At 36.9% G+C, this 12,682-nt stretch overlaps 1 protein-coding gene across 2 annotated transcripts; it reads left to right on the forward strand.

Annotated features, from left to right (window-relative positions):
- Positions 1–67: 67 nt before the first annotated feature.
- LOC104888091 (mitogen-activated protein kinase kinase kinase 1) lies at positions 68–12,682 on the forward strand. Of its 2 annotated transcripts, none has more exons than XM_057396013.1 (9): positions 68–1,752; positions 2,670–2,754; positions 2,901–2,963; positions 3,181–3,338; positions 4,681–4,753; positions 4,897–4,956; positions 7,506–7,616; positions 11,312–11,565; positions 12,157–12,682. In XM_057396013.1, exons 1-8 carry the CDS (start codon positions 749–751, stop codon positions 11,522–11,524), a joined length of 1,767 nt encoding a protein of 588 aa, XP_057251996.1. In that variant the 5' UTR covers positions 68–748; the 3' UTR covers positions 11,525–11,565; positions 12,157–12,682. The 2 variants fall into 2 exon arrangements, with proteins under 2 accessions (XP_057251996.1, XP_010671349.1); XM_010673047.4 differs by having other exon boundaries at positions 11,312–11,548.

Consider the following 12,682-nt stretch of genomic DNA (forward strand, 5'->3'; position numbering starts at 1 on the left):
CAGAACAAAATTCCAACGCCGCCAATCACAATCCTCTGCTTTATTATTTTCCTTGCATTCAGCCACCCAATCAAAATTTAGTGTTGTTTTACAGTCGTCATCGCCGCGTTTTCTCTTTCTCTCTCTTCAACTCCACCTTCTCCAACCTTCTATCCCCTTTCCCGGTCACTTTTTCTCCTGCTTTTTTTTTTCTCTCTCCTCTCCAACTTTACGGCGTCGTTCTCATTTTCTCTCTCCTACGACCCCTACATTTCTGCTCTTCTCAACTCTCGATCTTCACTGAAGCTCATAATTCATCGATTCATCGAAGTGATTTTGCACTTGTTCATGCTGAGAAGAGAGAGAAATTCGAAAATTGAAGGTGTAAGTATTGTTAATTATTCATTTTTAGTGGTTTTTTTTTTGTTGGAAGTAGATTGTTGATGAAATACTGTTGTTGCTGAAAATTTCGTCAAGAGAATTTTGGTTTTGAGTTTACTGAATCAACGGGAGTTTGAGCACTTGAGGAAGAGCTCGTGTGCGATTTATAGTTATTGTTTATGTTTTATATGAACAGTTGATTATTTAATAAAGGAAATGAGCAGATTTGAGTAAATAAAGGAGGTTCATAACAATTGAATTCTTGATCTATTATATTTCTAGGGTTTTATGATCAATTTTAGGGTTTTGTGATCAATTTTAGGGTTCTGTTGGAGGTTAGGGGTCTATTGGATTAGGCGGTGGTGTTTGGTAAATGTAGTTCTGCTCAATGCATCATTTGCCTAGGTTTTTAAGCAATAAGAAGCTGAGTAAAAAAATGGAGCAGAATTCATCTCCTAAGCCAAAGGATCAGAGTTCATCTCCCAGGCCGAAGCTTGTCCGAAGAAACGCTGCCAAAAACTTTGAGTATACCCCTTCAACTTCAACATCGCCATCGGCTGGTGGTTCTTCAGGACCAAGAACACGGTCCCTTGACTTGAGCTATGCTGGTAATAAGACTAGCTTCCGTGTTGACGGAAATGCAGGTGAAATAGATTTGATTTGTCAGAGTTTAGGGCTTAGTGGACCTGAAGACTTTCAGATTCCGGTGGCAGCTTTTGAGGCTATGAAGAATAGATCATCCTCTGATGTTACTCCAAGGCCAAGAAAAGGTTTATACGATTCCGAGCCTAAAGAACCCCCAAAACAAGTGGAGGCTCAACATTGGGTTTCCCCTTCGCCACATAGATATGGAAATATATTTAAGAAGAAAGAAGTCGCTGAGGCTGATTGTGGCGGCAATGAGCTAAAGCCACGTGGGGCTTCTATACTCCCGGCTTTGGTTTATAATGGTGAAAAACCTGTTATCAATGGTGGAGGAATCAAAGGTGATCGTCCTCCATCGCTGCTAACCCCTCCGCCGGCAATGTCCCTTCCTGTTTTTGATAATGACTGCTCTACCTGGGAACTATTTGAAGGATTGGCACCTGATGGTAATGGGGCTTCTCGCTTTGCACATCATGGCATGTCCCAATCTTCTGATGACGAGGAAGGAGTTAATGGGGAGAACATTAGGACAGAGGGAAATCATGGCGAAAGGATTGGGGAAACTGTTACACTGTCAGGATCTTGTTCTTTCACAACTACAAATGATGATGACTCATCCAGCTCGACCACGGAACCCGTTTCAATTATCTCCCCCAATGGAGTGTGCAAAGTCGATATAACCCAGTGGGGAAAAGGTCGCCTACTAGGAAAGGGTTCTTTTGGCACTGTATATGAAGGAATTTCTCGGTACGTGCTGTTGATCTTACCAATATCTTTTTGATTTCTTTCCCAACTTGAATTGTATGTGCAGGTCTGTCTGTGCTTGCTTTCTGTAAACAGGATGTAGACTACACTTTTTGTTCTGTGCTGGTTTGGGGTAGATTATTGCCTTGGAGAATTGGAGTGGGAAGAGTGGCTGTCTTTTGAATATTGAGGGAGTACAAAAAGGATATGAGATATATAGGATGACTATCGGAGGGAAACATTTTGGGAGAGTCTTGGACTCATGGCTACTTAAGGAAGTTGTTCAGTCAGCAACCTATAGTCAAATTAGTTGTGTTCGTTCAGTCCTTGTGTCTGCATGATCACCCCCAAATGCTTTTCCTTGTGCTGAAACCTCGTACCGCTTATGTTCATTTAGACGTTTTGAAGAAGGACATCAGAAATGAATCCATAATGTTTTACAGCTATGTTTGGTCGAAAGGGAAATGATTTCCTAGAAAATAGTAATAGATATTCTTATGTTTTGTAAAAGACATCATATGATGCTTTTAGGTTAAATTAGAATCCTCAAGGATGGAAAAAGTTTTCGTGCCTTATATCTTCATTGTTTACTTTCTTTCACCCATCTGCTCCATATCCTCCTTCCCCTTCCTCTCTAGTTCACAGAAGTTGCTTTTGAAAGATTGATTTTTTTGAAATATAATTTTTGAAGAAAATGAAGTTCGATTCATAATGTTTTCCACCATACTAAGACAGCTAAAATGTTGACAAAATCTTCAAATCGGATTACTCCAGTTCTCATTGCCCCACATGTGTCAAATGTGGATGCTGTCTGTTGATGCTGAAATTGAACAAGAACTTTCTGTGTTCATTCCTTCTGTTTTTGGTCTACTGGGTATGTTATATGGGGAAGTTCTTATAATTTACTATTCTGTTTTCAGTGAGGGTTTCTTTTTTGCCGTAAAAGAAGTTTCGCTGCTGGAGCAAGGAAGTCAAGGAAGACAGAGTATCTACCAACTTGAGCAGGTATGGCTGAATCTTCTTATTATTAGGGTGTGTACCTCTAAGATGGCTATAGGTTTATCACTTGCTGGTAATGTCACAGTATTCCAATGCGATGTTTTATATTTGTTCTTTTTCTTAAATTGGGTTCTTTTCTTCCTCTCTTTCAGGAAATTGAGCTGTTAAGCCAGTTTGAGCACGAGAATATAGTTCGATATCTTGGCACTGAAAAGGTATCATATATCATGCTCTCCGATTTATTTTCTTTCTTTTAAATCTGTGGACCTTCATGTTTTTGGATAAAGTGATGATTGCTTGATACGTTATTCATTGTATTGTAATTATGACGACCATCGGTATTGGATTGTTCGATAGACTTGAATAAAAGAAACATAAGTATCTTGTGCTTATAATTATATTTTTCTTGATGCTCTTTGATGCTTAATGCAGGTGGACTCGAAACTATATATTTTCTTAGAGCTTGTGACTCAGGGTTCCTTAGCAAAAGTTCATCAGGATTATACTCTTCGTGATTCTCATGTCTCTGCTTACACAAGGCAGATTTTACTGGGTTTGAAGTACCTTCATGATAGAAATGTGATGCACAGGTATGAAGTGGAACTGCTTTTGTAGGTGTTAGCTGTTTGCTTGCTAATCATGGTTTATTTTTGGCTTGTGTGCTTCCCCTCCCTCCTTTTCCAGTTATCGTTTTTAATTTGTCATATATATCTTTGCACGTTCTGATAATCTATATGTTTGGTTATCTTTTGGTTCTCTCGTATTTTGCTTCAATGTGCGTAACACTTTTCCAGTCATCTCAGCAAACTAAATGTTTTGCCATATTGAGGTGAGAATCTTCACATCATATTGCTAGGATAGGTTGATGACTTGAAAATGTTCAAAAAACTATCTTTTATAACATTTTTTTTCCAGAAAAAACTACATTTTATTATTTTTTTCTTCATAAAACTACCTTTTATAATAATTTCTTTTGAAAACACTATCACTTAACACTTTTAGTTATGTTTGACAATTAAAACGAGGTTTGACAATAACGTGCTATTAACGTTAGCACATTACCAAATTCAAATGATAGTATTTGGGCTATGACGACGTCACGGGTTATTCGGGAGGGAGGAAACTGGAGAAGAAGGTGGTTGTTGCTAGCAAATTTGAAGGAGGTGGCGAGAAAGAGAGTAGCAGAGGGGCCAGAGGCAGACAAAACTATGGAGGGGACGCCTAGTAGGTGATATCCCCATACCGCAGACGGGAAGATCTCTGAATCGTCTCTAAAAGTTGGGGACGCCGTCAGGTTGACGGGGACTGCTGGCTACTTCGTGGAGAAGACTATTGAACTTTCCTCGCTTCCCCATACTTTTTAGTTTTTACCCATTCTTTTTTCAAATAACAAGGAACAGGAAGGAGGAAAAAGGTAATCACCTGCTTTTACACCTAGGGCAACTCTCTGCAAATTCTTCTTCTTCTCGTCCTCCTCCTTTTCACTCTAATTAAGTTAGCTTACAAATTATTGAATTCCTTTCTTGTTTGGTTTCTCCTTATTTCCCTTTCATAATTTCTTTTGCTTTACCTTGTTTGAACCAAACAATCCCTTATCTGCACAAATTTGGTTATGAGGGCTCTTATCCTATAAATAGTGGATTTTCCCTTCACCTTTCAAGTAGTTCTGCAAGCTACAGATTTCACTGCCTTCGGAGACGAAATAATCATGATCACATGCTGCCCACAGGCCAAGAATTTGAAATTTTAGATTGATGGACAATGGATCAGTCTAGATAAAATTTTATATTACTTATTTATTTATTTATTTCTATTTTGATATTTTACTTAGACACCGTTCTGAGAATGTTATTTTCATTGACATGTTGAAAGTTGTAAGACTTCTGAGAGGATTAAGCTGCAATTTTGCAATTCTTTTTGCTGTTTTTTTAGGGATATCAAATGTGCTAACATATTGGTGGCTTCAAATGGGACAGTGAAGCTAGCTGATTTTGGATTAGCAAAGGTTTGTAGTCTGCTTCTTCTTGCTTTTCAATTACTTTTACACTGTCAAGCATTCTGCAACTTTTTGTTTTTTCTTCAAACTGATTTTCTTATCATCATCTTTATTCATTCACCCTGCTCAATGGATGCTACATGTCTTTCCAGGCAACCAGATTGAATGACTTGAAATCTTGCAAAGGGACTGCATTCTGGATGGCACCTGAGGTTTGCCTTCTGTTATTATTTTGTTTCGCTTATTCACATCTCAAATTGATCATTGATGGTGCACATGTATTACTGAACTAATATGATTTTTGCTATTGAATGTCATCTGATGAGATTTCTTTTTAAATTTTACTCCCTCCATCCCTAAATAGAGTTCCCATTTCTTTTGTGCACAAGTATTAAGGAGAAATTATAAATGGGACCTTTGTTATATTAAATCAGAATTAAATTTGAAGTTGGTACACTATTCATGAATTGTTTATTGAGGAGAGAGAATGTGGGCCACTTTACAAACTCATCTTGTTTATTAAAATGAAAAATAATTTTTTAATGGTGGACCCGCACCAAATAAGGAAATGGGAAATCATTCTGGGACAGATATAAATGGAAAAATGGGAACTCTATTTAGGGGCGGATGAAGTATATGATAATTTGACGTAGTTGAGTATTTTTATTTACCAATAGCTAGCTATTTTTGTTCGTCCTTTTAGAATTATAGATGAAGATTTGTTTGTTGTAGAAGCTGTATTTTGATTTTTGAGCTAAATAGTTGTTTGTGATCTTGCTCTATTTGTATGTGAAATTGGTTGGCTATGCTACATGAAAGTATGCTGGAATAAGATTATGAGAAAAGAAAAAACAGCTATGCCCAAAGGTGTTTTCTGTTTGATTTTGTAATATGTTTGTGCTTTGTCAAATTAATAATCTCTATATTCTTCGTTCTAAGTTCTGTTAAAAGTGGACATCTTATTCGTGTGCCTTAAGTTGCTTCCAATCTCTTCTTTTGACCGTTCTATATTGTGTCAGAGTTCAGACTTCCTTCACCCTACTTTATCTTTCCAGTTTAACAAGATTGACGATATCTTGAAAATTGGTGCTAGCTTATATTGCGAGGGCCTTAATCTCTGTCCTTATTTGCAAGCATCTTAATTTATATGCTAGGTTTGTTACAAAGACCATTGTTGTTGAATCTTGCTAGGTTTGTAGATCTTCTTTGGATTTATGTCTACCTACACACCTTTCCATCAATAAGGATGATTTTTTTTTTTTCCATAAAAAAATTGACTTAGCATTTTGGGACATACCAGTTGCTCTTCGGCACCTTAAATTGGGGGTTTCTGTCAAGGTGGTTTGTTTCCTATTGAAATTACCTCACAACTCATGACAGAAGATAACGTTCAGCAAGAGTTCCAGTATTGATAAAAGTAACTAGAGGGCAACATTTTCTTTATCTATGACAATTGACAAGGCTGAGTCTGCATATAAACCTCCCTTACCCCGCAATGTGGTGCAACCTCTTTAGAAGTATCAACATAGAGAGATAAGGTCGTTAAAGGCAATTATTATGGCACCGACTAACTACCGTTAAGCCTTCCTTCTACCTTGTTTGTTTATTAGATTCTGTCAGACCCGTGAGTAATGTTGATGTTGATTTGGTGCAATATTGATATATTTTTTTGAATCTTATTCATTAGCCTTAGGTGTTCCCTAGGGGAAGTTTCTGGGTGAAAGTAACTAGCTGATGCATGAAGGTGCTGTTTGGTGGTTACCTGTTGTCAGGAATCAGGGTGGGTGCCATTGCTCGGCATATAGATATATATCCTGACAATCATTTAGTGTATATTCTCCAGCTGGGTTTGATTTGTGTATCATTAGTGGGTTCTTTCAGCCTGCCTCCTGGAAACCTTGTGTCCTTTTGCAGCCCAAGGACCACATTGTTGCACTCTAAGAAAATATAAATTGTGTGAATAGTTCCTCAGTAGGAAGCTAAACTTTTATGCTTACATTTGAAAAGTATTGTTAGGTCAAAAACCTTTCATTTGAGAGGATGTCTCTTCCTTTCGCTTGTTCATTAGAGCTATTGAACTTTTCAAGGATCAATCAGTTTTCAGTCGTGGGTGTTTTCTTCGAGTATGTATCTTATGTCCCGGCTCTGCTGTTCCCTCATGCGGTGTTTTTAGAAGACCTGATGTAGGTCTGAGAATGAAGCACATTTTCATAGAAATACCACGAAGAAAGAGTTAGATTTGATTAATCGAGTCAAGAGGTTAGGAATGGAAGGATTGCTGAGCAGGTTGTTTCAAAGGAATTGTCAGGTTTCCGATTTTCTGAGGATGGTGCTTGAGATGAAGAAATGACATAGTTGACTCTGCTATTTTTTTTTTCTAAATATATTCATATTCATGTCGCTTTTAGATAGGTGATTTAGTGAAAATAAATATGTAAATATAATAAGGAAAGAAAAAAAAGAAAGGAAAGCGGTACTTAAGAAAGAAAAAGAGTTGAAGTGATGAAGTTCAGGTTCACAGGCATCTCTAGTTTAACTCTCTCAGCCATATTTGAAAATTAATAAATGAAAAGTGCTTTTTTTTCATACTCTTGTCTTCTCTTTTTAGGTTTGATTTTTTTTTTTTTTTTTTTTTTTTCTTGAACTGTTTCACTTGCTGATGAGTTCTCATACATGCAACAACATTCTTGATGTAATATGTGCATATGGTGGTATATTGGATCTAAATTTCTTAAGATATCTGTGATGTCCAAATTGTCAGGTTGTTAATCGCAAGAATAAAGGTTATGGGCTGGCAGCAGATATATGGAGCCTGGGGTGCACCGTCCTGGAGATGCTAACTGGCCATGTTCCCTACTTCCCTATGGAGTTTGTATGTATTCTCTTATTTGCTCAAGTTCTTCTTTCATGGAGTTTACTATCCCCCCTCCCCAGTCCCCCCTCCACCCTGCATTGACTTTTTTTCATGCTGGCTTTACTCTAGCACCTAGGCTGCTAGGCATATACATATATCAAGCTGGGTCCCTTGTCAGTGGCGGTCTGTGTGATGAACTGGATATTTGGAACAGTAAATTCAAAGAAGATGAAGATGATTTTGATTGATAATAATGGAAATAACAGAAAATAAAGATAGATTATCAAGTTTTCGAGTGACTCGACACACTCCCAAAGCTAACAACTAAAATGAACTCTCCAATATTTTTCTTTTGATCTCCTTCCTAACACTAATCCCCTATATTTATAGAGCTATTTACTTACTTACTCCCCAAGCCAACCTAATTATATTGTACTACCCATATTACCCCTTCCCCTGGACTAATCTATTACAGTCTGGCGGATCCAGGAATTAGGCCACGTGGGTTCGGAATAAGATTAATATAATTTTCAAATTAAAATTTTCTATTTGAAGTTACAATTTTTAAAAAGGAAAAAAAAAAATTAAACTTTCAACCATTGTACTTAGCGTGGCTTTCATTCTTGATTACTCATTACAAAAAAAATGTGGTAACTATTTTCTTGTAGTAATGAAAGACTATCAATTTTTTTAACAAGCTACAGTGTTATACAAACTATGTATCGAGTATTAACTATTAAGACTTTTTTTTTATTGAATTAACTCATGAATTAAGTGTTAAAATTTAAAACTATATGTATACACGTATATGTATAACATAATATGAAACTTTAACAATTCGCTAGCACAAACATGATGTGGACAAAAAGATAATAGAAATTAACCAAAATCTTACCTTTTACTATATCTGTACTTGGTAGGACAAAGAAAATTATAGATAAAAGAGAGAGCTTAAAAAATAAAGGGAGGATAAAAAAAGGGTGAATAAAGACCAAGAATATAATGAAGTAAGCCTAAAGGGCGAACAAAAAAAGGAAAAAGACAACACACACTAACCAAGTTCGGACCTGCGACCACAGAGCGGAAGAGCAAATAGTACTACACATGCTTTACCACTGAGCTACGATACCTTTGAGTTATATAACGCACTGTCTTATATATATATTATGTTTTTGTTTTTGGCCAGTTTGCCTACTTTCGTCCCGGATCCACCTGGGTTCAGTTGAAACTTGAACCCACTGAACCCACGCTGGATCCGTCAATGGTCCTTGTACGTCTCATTCTGAAATAGAAGTGCTATGATTTTGGCTTTATTTTAGCACTGAGTCACCTTAAATTTGTAATGTGTCCTTATACATCTCTCGTCTTAAGCTATATTACTTGCCCAGGGAGGTAAGGATTGATCATGCTAGTGGATTTAAGAGTTGCACTTTCTGTGGTGCTTGGGATTTTGTTTTGATCTGCTTTAGGTGTCGCCGCGTCGGAGTGTAGTCCTATCAGGCACCTTGGGTTGGGAATTAGAGTGTAGTCCTAGTGATATATATCAAAAGATAAAGTTCTAAGAACACGTGGCTGAATTATTTAGCCCTTGTTAACCTTATAGAATGACCTTTGAGCACTTGACAGAAGACTGAAAACTGTACTATATACTAGTATGATAGTGAACTTACAGGTCTGAGACCCAATTAGGGCAAGGTTTATCTGGTGTTCCACAGACAAATATAAACCCCAAGTTAAGAAAGATCCCCTTGGAGCTCTTTTCCTCCTTTTGGCTAGTCTTAGATTATTGAACCCATGATTATCTGAAATTAGAGCTAGCAAAACCTTAGTATTGTTCGTATCGACATGAATGCTCAAGCAACAAATTACATTGCATAATTGAGCTGCAAACTTTGCAGTTGAATAAGGAGATTTGGAGCAAGTACTTAACATGTCCAACTCAGTAAGCCAATTCAATGCAATTGCTTCCTTTGCCCTTGTGCAAACAATCTTCTGCTTTGCATGTGGAAATTTGTTCTTACCTGCTTGATGGTAAATGAAGTCATGGGGTTTCAATATGGAAACTTATAAGGGTAAGGTGAAAATGGTTGTTTACATAGCACAAATTCTTAAGAAGCATTTCTTTTTTTTTTTTTAGAAGTGAATGAGGATGGCCACTTAGAGAGAGATATAGGAGCATATAACATTTCTGGCTCCCCTGTATATACGCCATGCTTAGTGGAAAATGTGAGGGTATATGTTTGTGAAGTACTATCGTTTACTAAAATTGTCTAACTTCTTAGATGGCTAGTCACATTTTCTAGAACACAGTGCTGTAGTTTTGGTGTGAGCTCCCTTCTATCCAGCTGTTTCCTATCTCCTTGTCTTTAGATGTTTTATGGAGCTTAGAAGATAATTACTGAAGGAGGAAACTAACATCAAGAATACGCCCGGCTGTGGATTGTAAATCATATATGTCGCAGCAAAATTCAATCTGACTTCTGAGATGGCCTGTTAGATAACTTTGAGACCATAGTTCTGTTTTTATATTGATGTGGGCTTTCGTCATTTCCACTCTATCTTAAGTCCTAATTTCCTTTTAGATCTTCTGTGAAGTGTGAAGATCAAAGAGGCTACTGTTGGAGGATACTAACAGAAAGAAAAATGATCTCATTATGAGCTAAGTTGCATAGAGACGGGTACGAGTTCAAATTCGGGTATGGAGACGGAAAAAAGCAAGATTCCAAAATTTTAAGAGTGGGTACGCGTAGCCATACAGGGAACTATTGGGGTATGGGTACGGGTACTTGACCTAGATGAAGTATCCATGCTACAGAGATTATGAGCATGTGATTTTCCGTTTTAACAGACTGGCAATTCAGTGCTGTACTAAGAAGCTTACTTGTTCAGATTAGGGTCATCACCCATGTAAGAACACTTTTTTTTTTAATCTTATATAATGTTTCTCTTATTTTTTTATATTAATCTATCTATCTTATATCTCCATGATTTAAATAAAAAATCAGTCGAATATTTAAAATAATGAAACAGATATAGAGGCTTCAAGATTAGAGAATAATAGAGTTCTACTATAGAATAAATGACTAAAGGTAATTAAATTATGATATATTTATCATTTGGAATAATTTAAAAGTACTATAGAATAAGATCCATCCGGTTATGGAGTAAGGATGTGAAAAGGCTTTTGGTGGCTGGGGGTGAGGTTGAGGGTATGTCGGTGCCATAGATTATCTAGGGTTGAAAAAACGATGGTGTTGTCGATGTCTGGGTGAGGTTGGTTGGGGGTGAGGGGTGGGATGGCAAAACCTTCTTTCTCCTTTTTCTTTGACATTTGTGCCCAAAGCAAGTGTTCTTAATAGTTATAAATTGGAACAAGTATATAATATGAATATGTATCATTTTAGGAGAATAATGATGTCAAACAGAGTGTAGCCTGTGCATTTCTATAGGATTATATGCATTTTACAGGCTTAACTTATATGTAGCTTGAATACGTTTCTGCTTCTTAACTGGTATGAATATGATTTTCTGCTTCTCAACTGGTATGAATATGATAAACTAACTATGCTGAGGTCTGTTTCATTATTCTTGGTTCTGTATGTTACATTTTGCTGAGATTCAGAGTTTCAGACTATCGTCAAAAAGATGGAAAAACTATTGTAGCATTTGTGTTTTTTCTTTGGTATAATAGCTTCAATCTTCGTCGATTGCAGGCGCAAGCAATTTATAGGATTGGGAAGGGTGAGCCACCTGCAGTTCCTGAAAATTTGTCCAAAGATGCTCGTGACTTTATAAAGCAATGTATACGTGTGAATCCAGATGATCGTCCTACGGCTGCTGAGCTCTTGGAACATCCATTTCTGCATAGACCACTTTATACTGCTTTAGGCTCAGAGTCGCCTATGATGCGTGGCAGATCAATTTAGGACTCTTGTTACTTGTATGACAATGTGAGTATTCTGTGGAGGTGAGTGCGTCTGAGATTTGCTTCGAGTTTAGAAAAGAAAACATGAAGTGCATGGCTAGATTGGTGAAAAGTTGTTTTTCCTTTGCTTTTTGGGTTCATGTCAATCTGTGAATTTGTCTGCGGCTATAGTTTTTTACTCCTAATGTAACTAACTGTTACCGTGATAATGTAACATAAATTAGCAATGGGACAACTCAATCTGAATATTATCTTCTCCAACTAAAGCTGCATATGCTGGAGAACCTGAGAGTATGGGGGGCTTTATAGTACAGGTTTCAATTTTTTTTTTTAGAAATGTTTTCATCAGAACCATGAGAAACTTTAAGAACTTTACCCCATCCTATTAGTTTGCCTTGCTTGTGTTACTCAATTGCATTCTCTTCTGCTTCTGTTGGCAATAGAATAACTCTTCTTACCTAAATGCTAGTATGTGAATAGCAAAAGTTGAAAAGGACTGAACCCTGGCTAAGATAGGCTTTTATATCTTTTCACACTTCATTACGTAGTACCTAATCGTTAGGCGAATACTGGTGCTTGATTACTTTTGTTGAGCTGTTCTTTTGTTAATGCATATTTCTTCTTGCATGGCAGATAGATTTGATCAAAAGCGCGAAACTGTAAATTGTTCATCTGGGGACTGGAGGTGCAACTTCAGCAAAGTATCAAATACTTGCAGGAAATATTTGATTCCTATGCAAGATTATCCATCTGAAAGAAATATAATAAAAAAACCAAAAATGTCAGAGGGAGGATTCTTTATGCATCAGACTCTATATGAGTTGTTAATAATTCTTGATCTCGGCCTGCCAGCGTGCTTTGATTCCTACCTCGCGTGATTCCAACTCTTTTTTGGGGGGAGTACTAATCTGCAGATGGCAAACTGTAATATAATAGTTTAGGGTTTGGTCATTGGTGTTTTGTTTTGTATTTATGATCTGAAATTAGTTAGCATATGATGATGGAATCTTATATGGATGAGAACGTTCATAACTGTTGTACTAGTAGAAATTAGGGAGATGGTTTCGCCTTTTTGTACATAGATGTAGTTTTTTTGTCAGAAGTTGTACTCATTCATTATTGAGATCTATCTATCATGTGATGATTATATGCTTGTGCT

The sequence above is a fragment of the Beta vulgaris genome, chromosome 1, assembly GCF_026745355.1.
Source record: "Beta vulgaris subsp. vulgaris cultivar EL10 chromosome 1, EL10.2, whole genome shotgun sequence".
NCBI classification, from domain to species: Eukaryota; Viridiplantae; Streptophyta; class Magnoliopsida; order Caryophyllales; family Amaranthaceae; genus Beta; species Beta vulgaris.

Bases quoted from the DNA above. Each gene is read 5' to 3' on its own strand.
- LOC104888091 (XM_057396013.1), top strand. From the start codon at position 749: ATGCATCATTTGCCTAGGTTTTTAAGCAATAAGAAGCTGAGTAAAAAA. The intron at 1,753-2,669 runs GTACGTGCTGTT...TTCTGTTTTCAG, and splicing joins GTATATGAAGGAATTTCTCG to TGAGGGTTTCTTTTTTGCCG. The intron at 3,339-4,680 runs GTATGAAGTGGA...CTGTTTTTTTAG, and splicing joins GATAGAAATGTGATGCACAG to GGATATCAAATGTGCTAACA.